Below are 26234 nucleotides of genomic sequence, written 5' to 3'. Positions count from 1 at the left end.
TTTTAATATATATATATATATATATCCTAATTTACCCCATATCATAATCCAGTCTGGTCTGGGGGTTTGCATAAAGCGTATGTGTATGACAAACTTGTATGTAAATATACATATATGTAAATCTCAAAGCTGATTATGAAGTGTAACCTATATAGACTAAATCCCGGTTTGCTGTAAACCTGTTTGAAAATTGTGCCAAATGTTCTGCGGCTGTCATTGGCTCCCTGTGAGCATCCGGGTACTGCAGCACAGCCAACCTATGAGGCCAAAGACACCAATATGGCGGAGGTAAGCTGGATAGCTGGAAAAAGTATTCGATTTTAAATCCATCTCTTTAACGATTTACTGCGATAGTGGTGGTTTTCGTTGATATATATGCGTAAAATAGATCCTGATATATATACGCCGGGGTTTATAGTAATAATGGTGTGAAACCGACGATAGTAAGCCGGTTTAATTGGAGAGTGATCTATCGGGATCGGAAAGGCCTCTGAATCTCATCCCCGTTAGCTTACAGGAAAAAAACAAACAAGAAATCGTCGCCTGTAATTGATACATTACTCGATACAAATGTCGTTTTCATGACGCATTTGCTTTTTTTAGGCTTCATCCTGTTTTTAACATTGTGTTAACATGCATGTTGGCTATTAACTTGCAGGAAAGGTTTGTTTATGGTGCGAGTCGATGGGGTTTTGCAGTGTTTAGAGAGGATGACAGCATTCATTAGAGATGATGGCTGTTTGGTTTGTGTCATTAATGTAGTTTTAATGTATTAATTAGTAGTTAAGCGTTATTAATTTTTATTTAATAGGGGCGCAGTCGTCTATTTACATTGATAAACATTTACTATCATGGGTTTTACTTTTAATGTTTGCACGCAAACGGTTTTTAATAATTCCGTTTTATATGTTTTCTAATGTTCGTCATTGCACAGTAAGGTATTTTGCATAATGTGATAACCTATTTCTCCACAACCTTTTTTCTTTTTTTCTTTACATCTTTCTGCACAGGCTTCCTTTGGGTGTTCGAGCCCTGGTAAGCCTTATTTTTTTAATTATTTTTTTAATATATCATTATTATTGTTGTTACTACTATTATTATTATTATTATTATTTTAGTAGTATTGCAAATAATAGTTGACAAAACTGTTTTGATACTGTCAATAGACAATACTGATTCATATAAGGATAAACGAAAATGTAATTATATACAAAAAAAGTGCAAAATATTTGCATGAAGCTAAATTTATTTTACACAATATTTACTCAAAAATTTTCAGAAAAATACTTAAAACACAAGAGATTAGATAATTTTAATACTTTTTGTTGTTTAGCATTTTATAGCGATTTCAGTCGTGTTCCATTTAATGTTTTACTAAAATAAGTCAATACATTTTTTTCCCCCAGTTGGCTCATTGTCCTCAGAGGATCACGACTTTGATCCAACAGCTGAGATGTTAATTCATGAGTATGACGATGAGAGAACTTTGGAGGAGGAAGAGCTTTTGGAGGGAGAGAAGAATTTCAGTGCAGAATTGTCAGACCTGGAGAGGGTAACGTGCATTCACAACAATCCACTATTTCCTCATTAAAAACTGTATGCATTATGTTGCAATCTCTCAATTTTTTTTTTTTTTTTTTTTTTGGATAGGAGGGGAACATGCCGATTGAGGAGTTGTTGGCTATGTATCGTTATGAGGCGTCAGTCAGTACAGGGGCGGGATCTAGCATGGACAGTTCCTCTGTTGAACTGGCTGATGATCTGCCTGACATGACCCTGGATAAAGTAATTGACATGATTTTGCTTCAGTGTCAGGGGAAATTATCAACAAAAATTATAAGTTAAAATCTCTAATGGTGTTCTGTTGCAGGAGGAGATAGCAAAAGATCTCTTGTCAGGAGATTATGAGGAGGAGACCCAGTCCTCTGCTGATGACCTGACCCCTTCTGTTACCTCCCACGAGGCCACAGACTTCTTCCCTAGAACACTCAGATGTGAGACTCATTACACTCTTTTACTAGTACAGTTTATGTGATTTTACATATTGAACTATTCATGTTTACTTTCTGAATATCGGAGGTTTTAATTATTTGTATTTTTTATAAACTTATTCAACATCTAAAACATTTCCACATGGAAACTGAAAAGTGGTCATAATTACATTTGTTTATTTTTGCACGGTAAACTTAAACTTTATATGCACACTGCAGGGAAAAAGTAATGTAATATGTAAAGTAACTGTAATATGACCCCTAATATGAGCAAGTGTTTCTTGTATGTATGTGCAAATGTATTTAAGGAATTTAATTTTCTTTTTTTTCTAGCCAACGCAACATACGATGGTGATAAAGAATCTGAAGGGGAGGAGGACGGTGTAAGTAGTGAAGATTCTAGAAAGGTTAGTCTCATTATTCTTACATTGATTTTTGACATTCCTTTAATACATGTTGATTTTTTTTTTTTCAAATACACTACTGTTCAAAAACTTGGGTTGATAAGTTTTACTTTTTGAAAGAGGTCTCTTATGCTCAACGAGGTTGCATTTTTTTTTTAAAACATGAATATTATATTAAAAAATAACTATTTTAATATATTTTAACATGTCATTTATTCCTGTAATGTCCAGCAGTCTTCAGTGTCACATGACCTGTCAGATTATGTGAATATCAGATTATATTAATATGCTGATTTGGTGCTAAAGAACTTTTCTTCTTCAGAAATCTTTTGTACATTATGAAGGTCTTTACTGTCACTTTTGATCAATTTAATGCATCCTTTTTGATTAAAAGTATTTTAAAAAATGAAATTAATTATTAAAGTGCATTATTAATTGTATTTGCTTTAAAAAAACAGGAAATAATGGTCGGATCTCAATATCAAGCAGAAGTTCCAGTGGGGCTCAGCCACTATAATGATGATGAAAAAGGTGAGTGTTGTATTTAAATGGCTTTGTGTGACTTTAAACTGAAAAGATCTGTAATTTAACTTTAAACTGATTGCAATCACTGTAAATGTGTTGTTTAAAGTGTACGAGGAGGAAGATCAGCTGCTGTGGTGTCCTGATGTGCTGTCAGAGTGTAAAGTGAAAGACTACCTCAGAGAAGCGCTGTCACAGTCTACAGATGACAGTACAGAAAATTCCACATCGGAACACATACGAGATAACGAACAGGTCTGTACTTTCCAAATACTCTCATTAATTAATATAATTAATGTGAAAATCTTTTGCCCATGTGAGAGCTGCTGCTATGGTTTTAATTGCATTTTTTTCTTTGACCTCCTTTCTAGGCCTTGTTTGAGCTTTTCAAGTGTAATTACGACACCCGTGAGGCACTGACGCGATACCGCAGGAATGTGAAGACTTTGAAAGGTAAGCTGTTCAGTACATGACCAGCTTGAAATTTTTTGTACCTGCAATGGCATAAATATTCACCTCTCTTTGTTGTTTCGATAGAAGAATCCCCTCCGTGGTCAGAGGATGAATGTAGAAACTTTGAACATGCGCTGCAGATTTATGAGAAAAACTTCCATCTTATTCAGAGACACAAGGCAAGTATTGTTACACACTTCACCTTTTTCTTCTTTGTCTTGTGAAAGTCTGTATTCTCATAGTTTTTTTTTTCTTTTCAGGTTCAGACCCGGACTGTAGCAGAATGTGTGGCTTTTTATTATATGTGGAAAAAGTCTGAACGTTTTGATTACTTTGCTCAACAGAACCGATTTGGCAAAAAGAAGTACAATTGTTACCCGGGTGTGACGTAAGTACTGGGATGTGAAATTATTGGCCCTTGTGACTGTGTGTAATTTAAAGTGTTGGGCTCAACTGTGTTGTCTTCCTCTTCAGAGACCTGATGGACAGGCTGGTGGATGAGGCGGAGGGTCTGGCGATGGACAGCTCGTCATCGGTGTGTTCAGCAGGAGCTGGGGGACGGATGGAGGCATCGGCAGAGCAACAGCTCGGACTGCTCAACTCCATCACTGCCAGTGACCTCACAGGTGAGCTCAGCTGCCATGGTAGTCTAGATTCATGAAGAAATTATTCTTATGAACTAGGGCAGCATTTCCTGAAAGCATCGTAAACCTAAATTGATCATCAAACCATTGTTTACGATGCATTTGGGAAACGCAGCCCAGTTCTTTTAACGAATTGCTTATATATGAAAAGTGTTCAGTTTGAATATAGATAGAACCTTAGGAATCATTCATGCAAAAATGAAAATTTGCTGAAGATGTACTCATCCTCAGGCCATCCAAGATGTAGATGAGTTTGTTTCTTAATCAGAACAGATTTGGAGAAATTTAGCATTACATCACTTACTCAACAATGAATTCTCTGCAGTGAATGGGTGCCGTCAGAATGAGAGACCAAACAGCTGATAAAAACATCACGATAATCCACATGACTCATCAATTAACTTCTTGTGAAGTGAAAAGCTGTGTTTGTAAGAAACTCATCATGTTTTTAACTTCAGATGAATCCTCTAGCCATAATAGTGTTTTCTCCAGCATAGATCAAGCTCCATTTACAAGTGAAAACAGTGTCAAACAATCAAATAGGTTGGTGGATTTTGATGTGACAGGACTGGAGGAAACGGAAGAAGTGTTGGATTATCGTAATGTTTTTATTAGCTGTTTGGACTTTCATTCTGACGGCACCCATTGGTAAGCAAAAGATGTAATGCTAAATTTTGATGAAGAAACATTCATCTACATGGCTGAGGGTGAGTAAATTTTCAAGGGGGGGGCTCTTCATTTAACTCACTAAATTTCATCTTCATTTCAATAAAAATGTAAACATTAATTTACCAAAAATATTTCTGTAGGAAACACTTTTAATGAATATCAGCAAGATTTTCTTTATCATAACATATCCCAAAATTGCTTTCTTTCCCCCTTTTTGTTCTTGCAGCCATTAGTAACAGCGTAGCAACTGTGTGCAATGGTCCAGGAGACATAAGCTGTTTAGACTCCCCGTACTTTCCCCCTCTGGAGAGTTTACACCGAGGAGCCCTGAACCATGATGATCAGCTCAGCTACGCTACAAACGGAGACAGCGGCTGCCTCAACATGTTGGATTCGGGCTTCTACTGCTCAGACATGGGCCAGATCAGCATGTGCAGTACCAAAGACTGCGAACGGCCCTCCAAGAGGCTCAAGATGGGCCTTTCGGAGTCCTTCATCAACGACGTTACTGTTTCTAACCTGGACTTCGAGGGCAGACGCACACATCGTATTACAGGCGCCACAATGGCAGTGTCGGTCACAGACTTCAGCAGCATAGGGAGCAGTGAAACTAACAGTTTTCTCGGCTCTCATTCACGACACCACCAACACACTGCACTTCAGTCCGACTGACTCCCCTCTGCCATCCAGACACGCATTCATCCGCTCACTGACTATTAGTTCTTTTTTAAATTAAAAAAAAAAACTATATATATATATATGAATATACTTTTGGTCGTTATTTTTATTTTGTTTGTTTTTGTTTTTGTAATATGACATCAGTGATGTCTTTATTGTACAGAGCTAAGAAATCTTGATTTCTCAAGAGTTTAAATAGCCATTTATTTTTCTGGTTCTTCAGATATTTAATATCCTTTTTGTTTTTTCGGTGACATACAGTTAAACCTAAATGCTGGAGCAGAGAGCCGTGGTCTCTTACTGTACTCATCCTGACACCTGCATCTTTTAAGTTTTTACTGTCTCACAAAGTCATCGCTGCCACCGAAACTGCATTTTTCATTGATGATGTTTTAGGACTTTCAAGTATGTTTCATGTATGTGTGTTTGTTTCAAAACTTGGTACTTTTTTCAGTGTTTACTCCACCCAAGATAGACTAAGCCTTGGGAAATGTAGCATTTTGTATATCAGGAAACTGGCGTTTTTAATTGAAAATAGTGATTTCTTTGGAGCAAAAGACTTCTTCTTTTTTTTTTTTTTTTTTTATGGAATCCTTGAGATATCCATGTTTTTCATTATCCAAATGAGGTTTGGGATCTCGTTAATTGGTTGGTGTTCAGGTTAGGATGTTTTTAAGTGTAAGCTTTAAAAACTCAATTTATTGTGGTAATCTGAACATTTAATAACTTGTTTTTTGGGGGGTTTGATGCCTGTTTTTCTCCCTTTTATATTTTGCTTAATTCTCAAGTAGCATGACTGAAATGAACACAGATTGAATCTTTCTCAACTGCGCACTGTACAAAATGTAGATTTTCCAGTCCCCAAGTTTTCTTTTTGCCCTAGATTTGGCACTCAAATAATAATAATGTACGCTTCAATATCATTATATTAGACAGATTGACTCTATAGGGCAGTCATCTGCACTTGACAGTATTATCATTAGTTGTGTATAAATATTAGACTGTGAGAAGTGGTGTTTATGATTGCCCTTTGAGCTTATGAAGCTATTTAAATGCTACTCATTACCATCACAGGATATTTTTTACAAATCATCAGTAACTTCTGCTGGTGCTCTAAACTGCAGGCGCTTTAGTACCGATTAAACCAGTGTTATTTTTTTATTTTCAGCTATGCATTATGTATATTTTTGTAGCTGCCTGGGGTACCGAGAACACCTGAATGTTAATTGAGCTAATTGCTAATCACTCTTTACCTCTCTTTATGTTAAGCTTACTGTCTTAAGTTCTTTACCATTTTTGTATATTGTATGCATGAAGCAGATTGGACTCTTGTTGATCCTTTTGACATATTTCAAGCTGATTAATATTAATTGCCAAAAAGCAGTCAGCTTGCCGCACTGTATCAAAACCGATACTGCCTCTGAGCTTGAGTCCTTCCTGCTATTTGCATTTTAAAACAATTTCCCATTGAATAATTTGTATACTAAAAGCCCTGACTTTGATTAGGGTAATGCAGAATGCTGAAAAAATGGTCTTGTTTATGGCAATAATATGTAGATATGTATAGATTGTTGTACTTCTGTAAGTCTTACAATATCCATAGCTTATTTTCATCTTTGTTTTGTTTACTGCAGTAAGAGACATCAAAAAGATGCATGCTGATGGTGGTCGTTTGCAAAAAAAAAATACCACAGCATTTTTTTTTTTTAGAGGGAAATGGAAATTATGGACACTCCCATTTAAACCCATTTGTTCATCTCTTTGCTCAGTAGACTGAGGAGTTTCATTTTTTCACCGTGATTACTCCTGATACTTAACGGCTGCTATTAGTAATGTGAAGAGTCTATTTTCTATTGAATGCACTGCAGTTGCAATTATAAGTTGAGTTGAAAGTCTTGTGCATCTACATTGTTAATACATAGAGAAGTACTTGTTAGTAGCATGTTTGGAGCTGCGAATACAGACGATGATCAAAATGGATCCGTAGATGCCATTATTCCTTGACGGGTTAGAAAGCACTACAAAGAGTTTATCTCTGTCAGTTTTTTGTTCAAAATGTTTTCAGTATCTGTACATCCAGCAGAGAACTTTATCATGCTCAACATTCAACAAATGTAGTACTTGGTGCTCATAAAAAGTTTTTATTTTCATACTTTTAAGTGTCCGTGCTCCTACTATTATCTATTAGTACTTTTATGAATGATAAAGTGAATTTCAGAGTTGCTGAAGTACATTTATCCCCAAATATTTGCAGATTGTTTCAATTTAAAGACAAACTAAAATAACAGAATGTACAGGTTGTTTTGACCTATAGAATTAAACATTTTACAGCTTAAAAATATTGAGAGATGTTTGGTAAATTGTCCTCAGTGGATTTGGGTGTGTGTGTTTTATATATTTAATTTAGAATTTTAAAATAATTATAAAATAGATTTTCACATTCAACAGTGGTAAAAATTTGTGAATAAAACCAATAAATCCTATAAATGTATATCCATATATATATAATCATAATTACAGAATTATTCAGATAGCTCTATTGTTTATAAAATGTACATATAATTGTATTGCTTTTTGTTTGGCTTTTCATTTTGTATTTTTGTTGTACTTTATTACTTGGTGGAAAAAGCTCCAGAAATAAAAGCTCTGGAAACAAATGTGTGGTAATTTGACTGAAAATAACATGACATCCCACTCCAGTGTTAAAAAAGAAAGAAAAAAAAGGGTACGGCTAAATAAAGCAAGTAAAAACTTGCAACACGCTTTCAAAAATTTGTAAATATTTTAATTGTTCAGTTTCACAATACTCAGTGATCCATTTTGTTTAGACGTGTAGAATATGCTGGCAATCAGATCAGTGCTTTTCTCTGAATCCAGAACGTATGAAATGGAAGAGGAGATCTGCTTATGATGGTCAATAGAGGTGCTGGCTAGTGTAGCCAGTAAAACACATTAAATAACAGATGGACCGAAGAATAAGGCGGCAAAGAGTTCTGAATTTTAATGTAAATACAGAGCACTATAATGAAACAACCAAGCACAGGCTTTAAAGCTGTCAAATAATGTGCATGTACAATAAAACTGTAACTTAATTAGTTTGGTTTGCTGTATAACACATTATGAACTCCTCTCAGGCAACTGATTTTGACAAATAGAATCTGATTGAATGAACCGGACCAGACAACAGTCACTCTGGCCCACCACGCTGAAAGAAGAATAAAAAAAACTATTATCAGTGGTTTGTCCATGTTCATTTTTGTTTACTATTCTTGTTAGCATTCATAATTTTGTCTCTAGCTTCAGAACAGTTTTAGAGCATCATTAAAAACCCAAAATGTTCTTAACTGTCACTTCAAATTAAAAGTGAACACTAACCTGGATGTAGTCCATTTCATCTAACGCAAGGTTTCTTCTGCGGTATTTCTGAGGGAGATCTCCAACTACATCAATGTTGTCAGGGGTGCCAGGCAGTCGGCTGACAGGTCCCGGTGGTCTGGGTGGAGGTGATATTGATGCTGTAGGTGGAGGCGCGGATGGGGAGATCCGTGGGAGACTGGCTGCAAGCACCTTTATTGCCTCTTGTACTGGAAATGGAGCACATGGAAAATGTTACCAATAAAAGTAGTGGTGAGACAGCTTTAATGTTTGCGACCATGATTAAAAAAAAAAAATAGTTTGTCGTCTTAATTTTACTGACTAAAACTACTAATGTATTTAACAAATAAAAATGTAGAAATTAATTTCTTAACTTAAAAACTTAATTTCCCACAATAATGGATAGTTAAATTCAATGACAGCAACAAACGGACTTGTTACTGACCGTTTGGCCTGGGGACTCCCTTCCGATCTGGAAATTTAATTAAAGGTGCATGAGGTCGCACAACCTGCAAATGAATAACTCTAATGAGAACAGTAAAACAAGCGACTTGTCTACAAGGCTTCAGGAAGAAACATAAGACTTTTTAACCTTTAAGATCTTCAAGTCCTTTCCCCGACCCCCAAAGTCATGTTTTCAGTGAATTTGATCAAAACAAAGAACAAATATCTTCAATTTGCTTCTTAACCAAACTGTATCTGGATTTAAATACATTTGGATTTTTGTTTGAGAAACTCCGACAAAACACTTTTTGCAATATATTCATCATTTAATGCCATGATTATGAATTTAAGACTTTCTGCTCTGATTGAAGATGTTTTAAGGCTTTACATTTTGGAAAGGTGAATTAAAACTCTTATGCTTCACTTAAAAGACTGAACAACCATAAAAACTTAGGCATATTCTGAATATTTAGAGACTACATTTTAACTGTATTTACTGTGCCATCTCAAGAGCACATTAAGCATTGAGTATTGTAGTTTACAGGAAAGAAATAAAGAAATATACAAAGAAGATAACTGGTTTGCCCACAAGGGCATCTGTCAAACCAGGGAAATCAATGCGTTTTGGTGAAGGAAAAACACTTAAGATCAAAATGACTATGTTCCAAGCATATAAGTGATCATCGTTTCAACACTGCACCCATATAAACTAACTGTCAAAGCAAAACACTCCGTGTACAAGCAGAAGCGAGTGTTTACCTGCACAACCCGACTGGCAGCTGCCATCTTGCCACTCACTTTACTTCCCATGACGACATCCGATGACTGCTTCCGGTTCAGACACACAGACAACACCACAAAGTGCAACCTGAAAAGATTGTATTAGAACTTAAAAGGGCAAACGCTGCAAACAAGTAACGTTAGCGGTTGGAAAGTCTGAGTCATTTCCGCGAATCGGTTCTTTTGAACAGTTCGTTTAAAGAACTGGTTCAACAATTAACTCGAATTCTTCAAAGCGACTCAATTGATTCACTGAAGAGACTCGACCTAAAAACATTTGGATCACTTCTGCTTTTAGACTTGGCAACCAGATGAGGGCATGCAAGGACTATCATAAAGGACAATTGATTCTTCAATATAGCATCATTATTTACCTAGAATTAACCACAATCGTCACCTTTACTGATAAAGTGCGAGTATGGAGCAGAGAAGCGGTCATTTTACTGAATCACATGGAATGAACTTGAAACAGGCGGTCAATTCATGCACACATACATGCGAATTTATCTAATGAATGAGCTTTGATATCCCACATCAATAATACATTACTGCAACAAAACGAAAAATTTATTTATTATACAATAGCTCAACCTGCTAACATTCATCACAAGTGGTTCTGCCTTTAAAATTAACGCTACATTTCAAATCTATAGAGCCACGCTTCATAATAAGCACAATAAACATACAGTCTTACCAACAAGACGCTATCTAGTATGGTATTATAACCTTATTTTCCCATTTTGACCTCCGGAACACACTAAACACTGCTGATAGTAGTGGCCTGTGACGCTCAGCCCTTTATTATTACTGCTCATGCTTAGATTGATGCAAGTGGGCGGGGCTTCGTGGATCACCGTGGTCACATGACAGTCACGTGACGCCAAGACTTCCTGGCGGCAGTTTCAGACTGGTTTGAGGTTACGCGGCTTGGAGGCTTGCAATAAAAAATCATATTAGTAAACAAAAGCAGCAACAGAAAGAACGAGAAGCGACGGTAAGCGAAACGGAAAGTTGTTTAAATACGCTTACTTGGTTGGTGTAGATCCGGATATGGTAAACAACTCGGAAATCAAAGGAATTGATTGGTCATATTCAAAGCTCATTTGACAGCCATTATTGATGCTTTAACCCGCTGTTGTTATATATTTTGTATCATAAATCTAAAATAAAATAGTAGTCAACATTTGAAATGGATCAAAAAAGTTCATCAAAGTTGTCCTAAGACAAGAACGCATTTGGGTTTTAGGACATTGATCCACATCAAATGTTGACTAAGTTACTGTATATCTAGGGTCTCTAAAATCTTGAACAGAAACTTGAATAGGATTTGTGGTGTTTTTATTTCTGCACAGATATACAAAGATGAGTCTCAGTAATCACGATGAACTCTCTTCAGATATTGATCCAGCTGAAATGAACAACAGTGTGCCTGATACAGCATCAGCTTCTGATGGGGTGACACCCACACGTTTATTAAAGTGATTTTCCATTATTTTATTTGTGTGATCTTTATCTTCTAGCACCAATACGTACAGCACTATATACCCAATATGTAATAGATAATTATAAGTATACTCAGTCTGTTTCTTGTGTGTCTTGTTTTTTCTCTCCTCAAGAATGAAAGAAATAATGGAAAATCAGTGTTTTGAAATGAATGTTAAAGTCAGCATGGGTAAGCTTACATTTATATGTGAATAAACAGCACTTATGTAAATATTAACTACTAATAATTAATTGTAGTGTTTATGTAGGAAAACATAAAGAGTCATGTGAAGCTGATGCAGACCTGTAAGTGTGTTTGAATTTATGAATATGTATGTTTGTACATGTATTGTATGTTATAAAATAACCTGACATTCATGTTTTTAAAAATGTGTAGATCCAAGTATGAAAGTGAAATAGAGCTGGCAAGACTCTCATATTTCAACAAAACTCTGGTATTGAACAGGTAAAGATGCTGTGGTATCAAGTGTCATTTTTTTTTTCTTTTTGCAATCCAATGTCCAGCTGTGTCCGAAGTGATTCTTTGTTTTTGTGTAGAATGCAGATTTGGAACGTCATCACTGAAAAGATGATTCAGAATGAAGCAGATGCTGAGTGAGTGAATACTAATTTAAATAAGTCTGATATTCAGTTGTCCCAACTGTAATCATATCTTTCATCATACAGGGCACTGAAAGAACTGACCTGTCAGAACACTGAGCTCTGTGAAAAGACCATGAAAATTGTAAAGGTTGGACATTCCCTGCTCTGCTATATGTATTTAGAAGGAACATTGTCATTTTATGTATAATTCAATTTCTGAAGTTTTACAATTTTATGGTCATAGAATACTTAATCGCTTATCTATTTTCCAGGAAACACGAGAGCTTCAGGACCAGATCACAGATATCCAAAAGGAAAGACTTGGTACTTACTATCTTAATGATACTTATTGACTTATAACCAGACATGTAAACTTTTTTCTTTTAAAGCATTTTCTGCTGTGATTTTGCAGTTTCGTAGAAAATAATCTCATTCGTGTTTTCCAAGACCTAAAAGGACAAATTAAGAAGAAAATGCAGGAGATAAATGAGTTGAAACAGGTGAAGGAGAACCAAGGAGAAGTTCAACAGAGAGCCAAGGAAAGAGCAGAAGCGGTCCTACAGAAATACCAGAAGGTCACCACCATTTTACAAAATGTGTTGCGGGTATGTGGCTTCTCAATGTTTGCTTGTGTACTTATTCTAATTTAATTTACCTTGCTGTCTATTTGTTTAGAAACACTGCATTTGGAACCTCTTTGTCATAAAAATCTTGCTTTCAGGGAATCATACTGGCCAGTAAAGTCAACTGGAGGGATGATCCTAAATTAAGGGACATTGCAATGGGACTAGAAAACATTCCCAACTAAAGACCTGTTTGAACACAGTTCTCCAATTAACGTATATACTTTACCTGTAAATGTGCTCACTGTTACCATGTTCAGTGTAATGTATATTTAAGCTTTTTCTAACAGCTCATTTGAGAATGATTTAGTAGCATTCTGAATGTGAGCTAAATGAACTGCATTTACCAATGAATTTACTTTTTAAAATAAAGTTCAGACTGATCCTTTAATAAAGGTTTATATATAACCACATTCATTACCAGTTTTGCTTCTGTAATGCCATGCATTTGAGACAAACATGTTATTCAACAATTAAAATGGCCAATTCCACTCAGAATCAAGCCAGACCTGAATGCCTAAATTTCTAGTGGGCTTTTGATGAACATTATCCATTAGCCTGTTGTCTAAATAACGTCAATGATACAGAAAAGAGGAAGAAAAAGACATTGTTTTCAGATTAACATGCACTGATCAATCCTTCACAATAACACCAAGAATGTGCAAGAAAAGTTTTGATTTTTGATGACATGGTAACTAGACAAAAAACTGGACAAAACACTTTATTTTCCAGTCACTTTAAGTGAAAAGTTTTAATACAGAAAAAAAATACAGACGTGATTTAATAAAGTTCTAGCAGTAAGAAAGATAACTTGTATCATATTTTCACCACCTGTCCTGCTATACATGGGCTCACTCTCTTCCCCTCCACCGGCACAGGGTTTGGCTGAATGAGTAACCTTCCGTAAGTCCCGCCCACCTGTCCTTTAGTGAGACGACCAGGATTGACACACACACAGCCAATCACATCCTGAGAAATAATGCAAAATTAGTTTTCCAGTCAGAATTGAAATAACCTTTTATTTGACATGATATCAACGCATCTAAAAATATGAGTTATTTACCTTGATGAAATACCGAAGTTCAGAAGGAGCGATAAGAATATCAGGCGTGAGGTTCATTTGGCCGAATTCCTGAAACTTGTCATAATCCATGTTGACTTCCTCCGCAGGAGGATAGAGAGGATAGTAGCTAAAAGAACAATGAAATGAAATGTCAGGAATAGCAGAGAAGGGCACAATCCAAACAACATTTTACTACTAATCAAACATTAGGTAACTTCATTTTAAAGATGAGAAATTAATATGCTCTACTAACCTTCTCTGGGTCAACATGTGTTTCATGATCCGCGAGAAACGTTCTGTGCCCGTGCCACTGCAAAAACCATAATTATACTGTAAATCAGTGCTTTTGCTCACTCATTCCTCTAAACATTAATGAAATAATGCAAATTCACATGGCAGTTTTAGCTTGTTTTCATGAAATAATTACTAGCTGGTTCAGTAGTAGTACCTGCTGATCTCTTCAGCTCCCATATGAAACAGAATGTCTGTAGAGGTCAGGCCAAATGTCACATTACCAATGAGGAGCGTGCAGGGGTCAGAAGCTAAGGTCACTCGCTAGGGGTGGAAAATGTATATTGAACAACAAGAGTAGACCGAAACGGTTTAATAATTCAGTTTGAGCATTAAGACATATTAAATAAACCATGTCTTTCTAATTACATTTGCCCTGAATCACACATAGATAAAATATTAATCACCAACACTTAATAAATAGGACGGCCAATTACATTCAAAGTATTTAGCTAATCATCTCACCGCTGAATCATCTTTGCTGAGGTTGGTCAGGTTGAAGGGTGGCTGAGGATAAATGTAATGATGATGGACATCCCTCTGAGATGGCACAAACACTAACCTGCATCCCGACCTATAATAAAAGAATGCATGCAATGAAAACTCAGTTGTACATTGTGAGCACATCCTAAAGATGCAAAGGAAAAATGTATATACACACCCTTTGGTTCCTTCTACTATGCTGTCCACACATCTCTTGAAGATGGTTTCAAATGTTTCTGTTACCTGGTTTTTCTGTTGAAATGGTTGAACATCAAGTGGTTAGATTGTGGCCATGATGAAAAATGTTAATACAGGAATTTCAAAAACACAAAACCTGGTTTACCTCAATCTGTTCATGTTTGGAATCAACAAAAGGCCCGAACTATAACAGAAATAAATAGTTAATTACTAGTCAAAAATTTCAGATTTAAATAAAATTGCATTAAAATGTTACTCCACCCCAAAATAAAAATTTTGTCATTAATCACTTACCCCCATGTCGTTCCAAACCCGTAAAAGCTTTGTTCGACTTCGGAATACAATTTAAGATATTTTGGATGAAAACCAGGAAGTTTGTGACTGTTCCATTGACTGCCAAGTAAGTAATACTGTCAAGGCCCAGAAAATGACAGTGTTAATTGCTTGGCAGTCAATGGGACAGTCACAAGCCTCCCGGTTTTCATCCAAAATATCTTATATTCCGAAGACGAACTAAGCTTTTACGGGTTTGGAACGACATGGGGGTAAGTGATTAATGACAAAATTTTCATACTGGGGTGGAGTAACCCTTTAAGATAAAGAGATAAATATACCTACCAGAATGCACACATTAGGACGATCTTTATTGATGATAGTAATGAGGTCAATCAGAGGGTCATAGGTCAGACTTTCAGAGGAGGTGTACGGTCCACAAGCCATCATGACCATCACAGGCTCAGACACTGAAAAATTGTGTTATGAAGGGTTTAATATGAGCATTTCTCTCAACAGGAAAGTTCTTAATACATTTTCACCAATCTTACCCTCATCCATTTCTTGTTTCACTACGGAAGGACAGTAAAAAGGCAGGGGAATACCCTGGTGGGGAAACCAATCACAGAATATCATAACTCACAATTTAACAAATTCTAACTTAACCCAAACAGGTTTAATTTAAAAAGTGCCAATTGAGAGAGATACCTCATGTAGTTTGGTTGCAACAAACTTCTCCCCAGAGGGATTCATACCTTCCATCACCACAACCTACAGAAGAGAATAACGGAATGTTGCTAATATAGATAATAATATATGCCAAACACATTGCATAATTAAAGTTGGGGGAAAAATACGTCCCATGATACAATTGATTCTCAAATGAAAAATAATCAGAATTTTAAGTGAATTACTAATAATTCTGGTTCCTGAAAATTATATGTAATATAAAAATATTATTTAACAATAAGATAAATACAAACAAAAGAAAAAGAAAAAATCTGCATCAAAAAGTAATGTGTATCTCACCTGTCCAGGAAAAAGTGAGAACTCTTTGAGTTCAGACAGATCCACAGGCACCTGTCTGCCCCCCTGTTCCTGTCCAGACTCCAGCAGCACAGATTGGGCATTGAGCTTGCCGTTACTGTCACAGCACACTTGCCCCAGCACTGTGATGCTATCCTAAAAGAGAGAGAGAAAAAAAATTAGATCACATCCAGTCAATACTCACAGACTGCAGAATTAACTTCTACAGACAGATATTTTCCTTTTTATCACATGAAAAATAGAATTATTTAGCCTCTTTTCTTTATAATGTCAACGATAAAGTCTGATCTTGTACCTGAACAGGTAATGAAACTGGAGAGAATTCCTCTATGTTAAAAAGGCTTCGCAATTCTTCTCCGAGTTCTTCAATCTTTTCTGTCAAAACTATAGACAACAGAGAACAAATATAAAAATCAAAAAAGACAATATGTATGTTTCATGCAACACAAATCTACATCCCGCCATGCAGGCAGAACTGTTACAGTAATTGTGGAAGAATCCACATCCAACATGACAATGCACATTTGGAAAAGAACAAGAACATGGCCTCACCGTCCCGCACATCTCTCAGTCTCTGGAACATGTATTTGTAGCTGCTGATGAGAGAATTCTCTCCTCCTTCTAGCATCTCAACCCTCACAGCGCTCTGTCCTTTGCCCGTCCAGCGAGGACCCTGCACTGCTCCAAACGACGAAACCACCTCTCCTCGCCCACCACGCATGCCGTATTTTTGAGAAGGGGTTGCACTACACAAATGTATATTTATAGATCCAATTGAATACATTATCTGAAAGTTGAAAGACTTAAGATTCCGTTATCCTGCTTATTATTCCACACTGTCTTTAAGGTAATTATTGATAGCTCAGGTTATGGTTGCATTGGTGATTTTGTTAATGGTTCTGTTTCCTCATTAAATACCTCACATATTCAAATCTGAATAAATGTTTGATGATTTTATTACCTTGGTGAGAAGCTGGCAGGTGACAGCAATAGACTGGGACTGGCGAGTCGGGCCACACTTCTCTTGGACTGAGGATGTTCTGGGGTGGTCAGCGCTCGCTTCTGAGAGCCCTGCAGTCACATAGAGTTAGGAATACATTTACATTTGTGCTTTCTTACCAATCCAGTTTCCAGGAAAGAAAATGTCAATATATTGAAAATGACAGCATTTAAGCATATCAAATAAACAGTTGGGTTTACTTTTAGGACCTAAGAGGATGCCAACGCTCAGACAACATACAGAATTACCAAATGACCACTGGAACTAGTTGAGACCTTACAATCTGACTTTGCTGCAGTTAAATTGAACTGCTGGTTTGTTGGCCAGAGGATTTTGATTTTGATATTGTGCAGTTGCTTTGACACAATTTACATTGTTAAAAGCGCTATATAAATAAAGGTGACTTGACTTGACTTGACTGACTTTTAAGAGCTGAGCTATACAAGATTTTCTATCTGTCAGTCTACCGTACATTTCCATCAAGTGTCCCATATTAATCTGTCTCCAATTTTTCTTACTTTGGCAGGTGTTGAATAGGAATCTAACAAGCTCTCCTCTTCCTCTTCTGCTCGGATTCTGTGTGACTCTGTTAAGAAAATTTCTTTGAGCATTTATAGAGAAAAAAAAAGCACCAAAAATTGCATCAAATTCAACCCAGTGATGGTTTGAGTGATAAGGATACAGTTCCTGGATAGAGTTTATGTCTCTTGTCTTGTTAAACTGGCTTCCCTTTGATGAGCCTTTAGGCTTTTTCCTCTTGTTCAGTATCTGTAAGGAGTACAAAAACAGTACACAAATAAAGCAGGGAAACATAAGGTTTCTTATTCATTAAGGCATCTTTGGAGATCTTAGAGTATCTGTGTTGCAGTTATCATGTTTTGCACACTTATACTAACTTCATGTTCAAACTTGTCCAGATTATCAAGAGTGAGAGGCAGCTGGTCTCTCCTGGAGCTGAAAGCAATCCACTCAAATATGATCTCGTCTCCCTTCAGCCTGTGGCACAAACACTGCTCCAACACTACAAGAGACAATTATTACTTCATTATGACCATTGTACGAGTGTAATGTTTTATATATATATATATATATATATATAAAGCATATATATAAAGCATTTCACTAAACTAGTATTTATAATACTATATTAACAAAAATTAAAACAACAAATAAGAAACTTGACATTTACTTTTGTCCACAGTGTCATTGTTGTAGGCGATGTTGAAAGTTTCCAGTTCAGATTTGATGTCCTCTGCAGTGACTGATGCCATTGTTTTTGTGTCCTCTGATGTTCAAATATAAAGAATCTGTAACTTAAGAACAGAAGCAAGAAGATGCATATATGTTCCGAATAACAGACTCGCAATTGTATCAGAAAGAAATATTAGAGTCCAGCTAATTAAAACACTGAACTAGCGCTAAACACAATAACTTAACCTATTTTGCTTTCTAAATACAATTTTATTACTCGGAAGATATAGCGCGAAATAAAAAAAACTTCCTTCTTCTTCTTGCTTTACGGCGGATCGCAGACTTATTACCACCACCCATCTTTGAAATGGACTATTTACACTCTACCTACAAACTCCTGATTAACCTCCCAATTCATCTTCAAACACCTTCAACCTTCCCTTTCCTTTCTCTTCCCTCTCATCCACCGTCCCAGAGTCTTCATAGTTTCATTCGGTACTGCGTGTTCAGCTCCTCTGTCCACCCTCATCCTCTCAAGCAGGATTAGAAGGAGAAAAGAGAAAGTAAAAAAAAAAAAAAAAAAAAAAAAAAAAAAATTCTTTATAAAAATATATTAACACTTACACTCGCTTGTTCAGACCCGTTCTTCCTAGATATTGCAACAATAATGATTTGATATTTCTTTCCAGATTTAATAAATTCTTAATTGTAAACTGTTCACCTTTACTCTCTAATTCCTCTTTCAACTCATTTATTTCAGCTGTATACTTCCTGCAGTACATTATAACACTGTTTCATTAACATCACATACCTCACATAACCCTGTTGGATGTTTATTTATTAAATGCATTGTATTGTTCAACCTCGTATGCCCCAATCGTAACCTTGCAATCATGTTTTCTTCACCTCTGCTCCATCCTGATACTCTTCCCTTACCCACTGATGACTGAATATGATACAAATACATACCTTTGGTATCTTTGTCCCATAACTGCTGCCATAATTTCCATATATTCTTTTTGATAATTGATTTAAATTCTGAACTACTAAAAGGAATCTGAATATCAACTGTTTCTTGCTCTATGGCCTTTTTAGCTAAGCCATCTGCCTCTTCATTACCTTTCAACTCAATGTGAGCCGGTACCCACAAAAACTGAACTTTTATACTGAGTTGCTTAAGTGACTGTAATTCTTGAATAATCTCTATTATCATATCTGGTCTTGTTTTTGACTTCTGTTCAAACTTATTAGAGCTGAACTTATATCTGAACATTTTGCTATCTTGGGTACTTTAACTTCACTAATCCACTTTATTGCCATAATTATTGCAAACATCTCTCCAGCAAACACTGATAAACAATCTGATATCCTACTGCTCTTATTCGCTTTTAACTTTGGTATTATGAAAGCAGAGCCCACATGACCTGTTTTGGGATCTTTTGAAGCATCTGTGTAAATGTGTATATATTCCCTTACATCATATACCTCTATGATCCTTCCTCTTGTCTTCTTTCTAATAAGCTAAGATCAACTTTTGGTTGGGGCATAACCCATATTGGCGCTGGAGATAAAGGAATTACTTGAGCATATCCTACCTCTTCCAGTCTCATATCTCTTACTAATTTCCCAACTCTCCATTCATAACTATTACATTCTCTCTTCTCATGTTCCCAACTAGGTCTTAACACTTTTTTGGTAGGGTGATTTTCATTCTGACCACTTACGTTTGCCCAGTAGGATACTATTAACTGTTGTCGTCTTATCTGTTTCTCCCATCTCTACTTGAAGAGCTGAAACTGGAGATGTTAGACATGCTCCACAACATATTGTTAGGGATAAGACTGAATTCTATCTAATTTATTTAAATTAGTTTTACTTGCCGATCCATATACTAAACAACCATAATCCATTATAGAGCTTATCATGGATGTATATATCGTTTTTAAAGCCATTCTATCTGCTCCCCTTATTTCCTGACCCGAAATACCCCTCATCACATTCATTACTCGCTTAACGTTACATCTTCCCACCATCTTTTCTATATGCTCTCTCCAGGTTGAAATAAGAAACTTATATTTAACACAGATTAAATAGTAATGTGAAATATTACCTTCTATATAAACATAAAAAAATCAGCTGTCATATTCCTCAACAGTCTTTGCATCACGTTCGGTTTGCCGCGAAAAATAACCCGCAAAACAGCACTGAAAGGTCACTTCCGGTTCCGCCACGTTTCCTCCACGACGCCAGAGGGAGCTTGAGGCTGTCGACTGATTTCCATCCGATCAGCTGAGAGAACCAAAGGAGCTAAAGCCAGCAGTTGCTGCACGTGTTAATGATACAGTAAACGCATACGCACATTTGTACTGTAAATTTCACAGTTTGGGATTTCAAACATTACTTATCAAAATGCCGAAGGTTAAAGCTGAGAAGAAATCTCGACAACACCAGGAGGTGAAGAGTCAAGGTAGGTTACGTTCATGTTTTGTACTGTGACTAAGAAAATAAAGCCTGTTTTTCGGACCATAAAGAATGTTTGTATTTGTATTGTGACATTATTTATGACATTTAAACATGCAATGCTCATTGATCTGTTTCAGGAATTATGTTCAATACTGGGATTGGTCAGCATATTTTAAAAAATCCTTTGGTTGTCAACGGCATCATAGAGAAGGTCGGTAATGTGGATTTGGACTTTTTTCTGTCAAAATTATAATTTTATGTTTCTACCAAGTCGTTTTTCTTCAAAAGAAAGTGACAGCTTTCTGTATGTGTCACTACACTGGAACATAATCATAATCAGTGTGTTGATTTAACACAAAAATGTTTGTTTTTTTTGCAGGCAGCATTACGACCAACAGATGTGGTTCTGGAAGTTGGTCCTGGAACTGGTAACATGACTGTCAAACTTCTGGAGAAAGCCAAGAAAGTAAATAAGTTACATTAAATCTTTATTGCTAGATTTTAAGGAGCGATTTATATTTATTATTATTTTCCCCCAAAGCAAAGCAATGTCTTTATTTACTATAATTCAAAGGTGGTTGCATGTGAGTTGGACACCAGGCTTGTTGCTGAACTTCAAAAAAGAGTCCAGTGCACGTGAGTGTTTTTCATACACATTCATTGCCCCTGTTGTCAAGATTGAATTTAAAAATCAGTTTGATTGAAAAATCTGTTTTCAATGCAGTCCAATGCAAAACAAGCTTCAGATCCTCATAGGAGATGTCCTCAAGACAGAGCTCCCCTTTTTTGACATCTGCGTGGCTAACTTGCCATATCAGGTATTGGTTCAGAGATTTGTTTCTCCTTGGTTGCTGTAGATCTGTCTTTTGAGTTAATGGTAACACTTCAATGAAGCCCTGTTAGTTAATGCATTAACAAAAATTCAGCAACACATTTGCTTCAGTATTTATTGATTTTTTTTTTTTTTTTAGCATTTAGTTATTGAAACAACTGCTCATTTTTTGTTCCTACACGCTCAGGTCCAACAGATGATATTAACAGATTTGATTTGAATAATGTGCCATATTTGTAAATGCTGAAATGAACAGTCACTGTGATAAACTTTAGAGGTATTTGTCATGTTAATGTAGTTAACTAATGAAGCCTCGTTGTAAAGTTTTAGCAAAACACTAAGATTTTTTTTCTTCTTCTAGATATCATCGCCTTTCGTGTTCAAGCTGTTACTTCACAGGCCATTTTTTAGGTAATAAAATTGGAGAAATAGTTTTTCAGGCTGGATTTATAAATGTGAATGTAGTAAACAAACTCTTTGTTTCACTCTTTAACCTGAAAGATACTGCCATCATATTGAGCATTATCATTTCTTCCATTCACATTTGTATGGGTGGCTCATTTTCTCCACATTATACTGTCTACGACTTTACAAAGCCAGTTAAAACCCAAAGCATTACAATGGAAATAATAATGAAAAGTTAGATCAGTTTGAGTTGAGTTTTGTATTTATTTTGTCTATAGGTGTGCTGTGCTGATGTTCCAGAGGGAATTTGCCATGCGGTTGGTGGCTAAACCAGGAGACAAGCTGTACTGCAGGCTGTCCATCAACACACAGCTCCTAGCCCGCGTGGACCACCTCATGAAGGTTGGTGCCTGTTCAGATTCATTTCATGCATTCTCATTATAATTCATATGTGAAATCATACACTAAAATGTTATGCTTATGAAGGTGGGAAAGAACAATTTCAGACCACCTCCAAAAGTAGAGTCCAGCGTGGTGAGGATAGAGCCCAAAAATCCTCCACCGCCTATCAACTTCCAGGTAATTGTCCTTAATTTAAGTGTTTATACTGACTTTGCAGTAATTGGAAATAATATAATCTTGTTTTTCCACATTTATAGGAATGGGATGGTCTTGTCAGAATTGCATTTGTCCGAAAGAACAAAACACTCAGTGCTGCATTCAAGTAAGACATGCCTAAATGGTGTTTTGCTGAGCGATCAATAGTAATGAATTTAAGAAGCTGGCCAGTCATGAAATGGAACTGACCTTTTTTTTTTTTTTTTTTTTAAATGCAGGTCTTCTGCAGTTGAACAGTTATTGGAGAAGAACTACAGAATCCATTGCTCCGTGCACAACATAGTGAGTCTGCTTCACTTTGACGCTTTAAATATACTTGACTTGACCATTATATTCATAGCTTTTGTGAGTCTTAAGAAGTCTTAATTCACCCTTCCACAAATGAAGGCAGAAAGTCCTAAATTCATAGTTATGGCATTAAGAAGTCGCATACATTGCAAAAATTTTCTTCCTTAGTATTTTTGTCTTGTTGTAAAGTACGAATACAGCCGTAAATCTGTGTTCCCTTTAATTTATTCCTTAAATTTTCTTTAATTGTTTTAAAAAAGGTTTTGGAAAAAGTCATAAATTTACCCTCTTAAAGCCTGCAGAAAACCTTGCATTAAAATACATTTCCAAATTGTATTGCAGGAAATACAACAGGATTTCAACATTGCTCAGAAAATTGAAAGCATCCTTCAGGAGTCGAAGTTTAGCGACAAGAGGGCACGTTCCATGGATATAGACGATTTCATGGTGTAAGTATGATGCACTTTGCTTCATAAAAAATACTTTGAATAAACAAACATAAAATTGTTTTTTTTTTTTTTGAGGGGTGTTTAAGTATATTTTCTGCATCCGTATTTTATGGTAGGCTTCTTCATGCATTCAACTCCGCTGGGATACACTTCTCCTAAGACTTAAGAAACAGTGAACAGCTACTAGGCTGACAGGAAGGGATGTCACAATCTTCTCCTATTTTGTTGATGCTATGTGAAGAAATGAATGCTATTTCTTTTCAATGGACATGCAGTGGGACAACTAATCACTCAGGCTGGAAATGTTTTGTGCCTTTCCTGAATCAGGAAGTATTTACGAACTTCATTCAGAGTTAAAACTAGTGACTGTTTTAAGCGGTTTTGAAGAGGACATCTTGGGTTTTTGTAACTTATCTTTATGTGCTCACTCTGCAGTTGTGAGTACATCAGCTTACTCTTCATATAACTGAGGTTGTCATAAAGATTATTAAACTTCATCCCCATCAGTCTCAGCACTGCACACATAACATACTATCCTGCCACTGTGTACTGCTCAATACTGAACTGTCAAACACCTCACAATAAGGTTCAGTTGGTTAACCTAATGTATGTGTCAGGTTTCATGAACTAATTGATGGCATGTTTACAGTATTTTGTATTTAGCTTAATGTTAATTTATAAATTTAGTAAACTTGGATTAGTGTGTGTATATATAAAATTAAAGTTAATAAATACTGTAAAAGTATTATTCATTATTTGTCCATGCTAGCTGTTGCATGTATGTTAACAACTTGGAACTTATTGTCAAGTGTTACCTAGAAATTTGTATTAATAATCTACCAACAGTTAAGGTAATAAGGTTACTAGCTTGTATTCTTTGTGTAAATATAATGGCTAATTATGTAATAGGTGATTAAACTATTCTCAGATTCATTTAAGGCATGTTTCTTAGGAAGGTGTAACTGTACAAGGTAAATAAAACCATTGAAAAAGTTTTCTTAAAACTTCAGTATTTCAAAATCAAGAACAGGATCTGCATATAAATGTTTTGACTTTAAAAGAAACCGTTTGCTTTGTTGCTCACATGCCCTGTGTGAGACTTGTCAGTAGTGTGTTTCTATTATAAATCACTTTCAACTGTTCAAAGACACTCAACGGCTTTAAATTGTTGTGCTGTCAGCGGATCCTCCTGTTTTGAGGAAAGTGAAAGATGAAAATCTGAACTTGAGACAAGTTGCTTTGATGCAACAATTGTATAGTGAAAATACTTTCTTTTTTTTGCATTATAAGCAACACTTGAGTAAAGCTTTTGATTATATTACATCATGTTATGCTTGCCCATACTTTACCTTACTCTGTGCCATGTTGAATATAAAAATACAAATGAAAGACCAACTTCCTGAGGGTACTACGCAAGAAAAAGAAAAGTAAATAAGACTGTTCTTTCATAAAAATGCTAAATAACGGTGGCCATTCACATGAAATACAATTAAACGAGTGTGCAATTGTTTTGGTTGTTAGATAAATTAGTGGATTGTTCCTCTGGCGGTTTGGTGCGAGTTTCCAGCTGTTTGTTGTTACGTTATTTGACCACTAGATGGCTCTGAAGTACCGCTACAGATGTTTTGTATAGCTTACTATGTACATGAAGGCTAATAGCAACTTTCTTTAAGTGCATGACTAAAGAAAGCAAAAAGTGTGAATGAGAATCATCTGTTAAAAATAAAATGGAAATCGTTTTGTCACAGCATAGGGTATAATTAAGAGGATTGAGACTGTTGTTTGATAAAATCAAGTCGGTAAATTCTGTATATTTTCCTCCTCACCAACGTGGTTCATTTCACTCCTACCAACACCAAAATGTCACTGAGCTGAAGTTTCTTGCCATAGTATTGACGGATCCAGCTCTATTGATTGATAGCAGGCAGGGGTGAAGTGTCTTGCTCTATGGGGAACAGGAAGGAATTGATTTAAGAGTTGGAGCTCCACAGGTGTACAGCCCCACATGAGTGACAATGGCCTCTACTGTCAATCAATAGCCTACAAGAGTTTGTGTTGACTGCCTGATGGAGCTCAGAGATAGGTAGATAGATAGAATTTTACTTTTTCACATTGTTTACTTTTTCATTCATACATTACCATTAAAAAATCTGGGGTTGATAGGTTGCTTTTTAGAGTTAGGCTATTTAGACTGTATTCATAGTAGATTATACATGTACCGTATTTAAAAAATATAGGAAAGAAAGACCGTAATATTGTGAAATATTATTGCTGTTTTCTATAATAAAATATTTTTAAATGTAATTGGTTCATGTGATGCAAAGCTGAATTTTCAGCAGCCATTACTCCAGTCTTCAGTGTCACATGATCCTTCAGAAATCATTTTAATATGCTGATTTGGTGTGCAAGAAATATTTCTTATTATTATCATTGTTGAAAACTGCTGTGCTGATTAAAAGTTTTTGTGGAAAACATTATCCTTTTTTGCAGGATTCTTTGATAAATAGAAAGTTCAAAACAACAGTGTTTATTTGGAATAGAAATCTTTTAACATTATAATGTAACATAAAAGTTTTTACTGAATAAAAGTATTAATTTCTTAATACCAACCCTAAACTTTTAAATGGTAATTAATAGGTGATTAATTTACTCGTTTTTATTTTTGCATCAGTGATGCATTGAAAGAAATGAAGATTAATTTGAAGTTTTATGAAAGTTTAGAAACTCCCCATATTGACTCTCAACACTCCTCACAAATCACACATTTTAAAGCGATGCATAATACATGAAATTAAGAAACGCACACAGTTATGTTTGACATTTCCTGAGCTAAATGTCACTTGAACCTATTGCAGGACAGCCTGCAGTGCAGCTGAACTTTTTTTGCATTGCACCTGCTCATTTAAACTGATCCATCTCTAACTGTTTCACAACATATTGCTTCATCTTGCGGCAGATGTGACTG

At 35.8% G+C, this 26234-nt stretch overlaps 5 protein-coding genes across 13 annotated transcripts; 3 read left to right on the top strand and 2 right to left on the bottom strand.

Annotated features, from left to right (window-relative positions):
• Positions 1-249: 249 nt before the first annotated feature.
• LOC306847746 (mesoderm induction early response protein 3-like) lies at positions 250-7514 on the top strand. Of its 2 annotated transcripts, none has more exons than XM_079381883.1 (13): positions 250-288; positions 1011-1035; positions 1407-1552; positions 1651-1785; positions 1871-1994; positions 2325-2398; positions 2854-2926; positions 3027-3172; positions 3289-3370; positions 3455-3549; positions 3631-3758; positions 3845-3996; positions 4910-7514. In XM_079381883.1, exons 1-13 carry the CDS (start codon positions 280-282, stop codon positions 5353-5355), a joined length of 1635 nt encoding a protein of 544 aa, XP_079238009.1. In that variant the 5' UTR covers positions 250-279; the 3' UTR covers positions 5356-7514. The 2 variants fall into 2 exon arrangements, with proteins under 2 accessions (XP_079238009.1, XP_079238010.1); XM_079381884.1 differs by having other exon boundaries at positions 268-288; positions 3458-3549; positions 4910-5586.
• Positions 7515-8347: 833 nt separating this feature from the next.
• Positions 8348-10784, bottom strand: LOC306847749 (alpha-ketoglutarate dehydrogenase component 4-like). 2 transcript variants are annotated; one of them, XM_079381888.1, is made up of 5 exons: positions 10655-10784; positions 9940-10048; positions 9182-9245; positions 8737-8945; positions 8348-8566 (listed from the first exon to the last, which is right to left on the bottom strand). In XM_079381888.1, exons 2-5 carry the CDS (start codon positions 9988-9990, stop codon positions 8549-8551), a joined length of 342 nt encoding a protein of 113 aa, XP_079238014.1. In that variant the 5' UTR covers positions 9991-10048; positions 10655-10784; the 3' UTR covers positions 8348-8548. The 2 variants fall into 2 exon arrangements, with proteins under 2 accessions (XP_079238014.1, XP_079238015.1); XM_079381889.1 differs by having other exon boundaries at positions 10687-10769.
• LOC306847748 (centromere protein H-like) lies at positions 10004-13467 on the top strand. Of its 2 annotated transcripts, none has more exons than XM_079381886.1 (10): positions 10004-10954; positions 11313-11438; positions 11577-11632; positions 11712-11748; positions 11840-11908; positions 12001-12057; positions 12130-12193; positions 12318-12369; positions 12493-12650; positions 12767-13467. In XM_079381886.1, exons 2-10 carry the CDS (start codon positions 11323-11325, stop codon positions 12851-12853), a joined length of 696 nt encoding a protein of 231 aa, XP_079238012.1. In that variant the 5' UTR covers positions 10004-10954; positions 11313-11322; the 3' UTR covers positions 12854-13467. The 2 variants fall into 2 exon arrangements, with proteins under 2 accessions (XP_079238012.1, XP_079238013.1); XM_079381887.1 differs by having other exon boundaries at positions 10851-10954; positions 11313-11415; positions 12767-13461.
• Positions 13046-20428, bottom strand: LOC306847744 (DNA polymerase alpha subunit B-like). Of its 6 annotated transcripts, none has more exons than XM_079381878.1 (20): positions 20325-20407; positions 18602-18744; positions 18213-18330; positions 17920-18044; positions 17706-17791; positions 17542-17599; positions 16985-17094; positions 16576-16769; positions 16319-16407; positions 16006-16158; positions 15685-15747; positions 15528-15582; positions 15322-15446; positions 14849-14887; positions 14684-14757; positions 14488-14596; positions 14180-14286; positions 13985-14041; positions 13732-13858; positions 13374-13637 (listed from the first exon to the last, which is right to left on the bottom strand). In XM_079381878.1, exons 3-20 carry the CDS (start codon positions 18292-18294, stop codon positions 13485-13487), a joined length of 1806 nt encoding a protein of 601 aa, XP_079238004.1. In that variant the 5' UTR covers positions 18295-18330; positions 18602-18744; positions 20325-20407; the 3' UTR covers positions 13374-13484. The 6 variants fall into 6 exon arrangements, with proteins under 6 accessions (XP_079238002.1, XP_079238004.1, XP_079238006.1 ...); XM_079381880.1 differs by lacking the exon at positions 18602-18744 and adding an exon at positions 19939-20004 and having other exon boundaries at positions 18213-18336; positions 20325-20395; XM_079381879.1 differs by having other exon boundaries at positions 18213-18336; positions 18643-18744; positions 20325-20395.
• On the top strand, positions 20370-25745 carry LOC306847747 (dimethyladenosine transferase-like). The gene is made up of 12 exons (XM_079381885.1): positions 20370-20681; positions 20815-20888; positions 21057-21143; positions 21252-21313; positions 21402-21495; positions 21871-21920; positions 22193-22316; positions 22401-22493; positions 22574-22638; positions 22751-22814; positions 23163-23269; positions 23386-25745. Exons 1-12 carry the CDS (start codon positions 20624-20626, stop codon positions 23426-23428), a joined length of 921 nt encoding a protein of 306 aa, XP_079238011.1. The 5' UTR covers positions 20370-20623; the 3' UTR covers positions 23429-25745.
• Positions 25746-26234: the final 489 nt, after the last annotated feature.

The sequence above is a fragment of the Barbus barbus genome (assembly GCF_936440315.1).
Source record: "Barbus barbus genome assembly, chromosome: 28".
Lineage (NCBI taxonomy): Eukaryota > Metazoa > Chordata > Actinopteri > Cypriniformes > Cyprinidae > Barbus > Barbus barbus.
This window is presented reverse-complemented; position numbering and strand designations above follow the sequence as displayed.

What these genes read in the sequence shown, in the direction of transcription:
- LOC306847749 (XM_079381888.1), bottom strand. Translation starts at nt 9,990, where the DNA reads ATGGGAAGTAAAGTGAGTGGCAAGATGGCAGCTGCCAGTCGGGTTGTG. An exon ending in CTGCCAGTCGGGTTGTGCAG is followed by an intron (nt 9,246 to 9,939) that starts GTAAACACTCGC and finishes ATTCATTTGCAG; the next exon opens with GTTGTGCGACCTCATGCACC. An exon ending in GGGAGTCCCCAGGCCAAACG is followed by an intron (nt 8,946 to 9,181) that starts GTCAGTAACAAG and finishes CTCCATTTCCAG; the next exon opens with TACAAGAGGCAATAAAGGTG.
- LOC306847744 (XM_079381877.1), bottom strand. Translation starts at nt 18,294, where the DNA reads ATGGCATCAGTCACTGCAGAGGACATCAAATCTGAACTGGAAACTTTC. An exon ending in CCTGCCAGCTTCTCACCAAG is followed by an intron (nt 16,770 to 16,984) that starts GTAATAAAATCA and finishes ACATTTGTGTAG; the next exon opens with TGCAACCCCTTCTCAAAAAT. An exon ending in CAGTTTCATTACCTGTTCAG is followed by an intron (nt 16,159 to 16,318) that starts GTACAAGATCAG and finishes TCTCTCTTTTAG; the next exon opens with GATAGCATCACAGTGCTGGG.
- LOC306847748 (XM_079381886.1), top strand. Translation starts at nt 11,323, where the DNA reads ATGAGTCTCAGTAATCACGATGAACTCTCTTCAGATATTGATCCAGCT. An exon ending in ACACCCACACGTTTATTAAA is followed by an intron (nt 11,439 to 11,576) that starts GTGATTTTCCAT and finishes TCTCTCCTCAAG; the next exon opens with AATGAAAGAAATAATGGAAA. An exon ending in CAGAATGAAGCAGATGCTGA is followed by an intron (nt 12,058 to 12,129) that starts GTGAGTGAATAC and finishes TTCATCATACAG; the next exon opens with GGCACTGAAAGAACTGACCT.
- LOC306847747 (XM_079381885.1), top strand. Translation starts at nt 20,624, where the DNA reads ATGCCGAAGGTTAAAGCTGAGAAGAAATCTCGACAACACCAGGAGGTG. An exon ending in CAAAAAAGAGTCCAGTGCAC is followed by an intron (nt 21,314 to 21,401) that starts GTGAGTGTTTTT and finishes TTTTCAATGCAG; the next exon opens with TCCAATGCAAAACAAGCTTC. An exon ending in CACCGCCTATCAACTTCCAG is followed by an intron (nt 22,494 to 22,573) that starts GTAATTGTCCTT and finishes CCACATTTATAG; the next exon opens with GAATGGGATGGTCTTGTCAG.
- LOC306847746 (XM_079381883.1), top strand. An exon ending in AATTGTCAGACCTGGAGAGG is followed by an intron (nt 1,553 to 1,650) that starts GTAACGTGCATT and finishes TTTTTTGGATAG; the next exon opens with GAGGGGAACATGCCGATTGA. An exon ending in AATTGTTACCCGGGTGTGAC is followed by an intron (nt 3,759 to 3,844) that starts GTAAGTACTGGG and finishes CTTCCTCTTCAG; the next exon opens with AGACCTGATGGACAGGCTGG.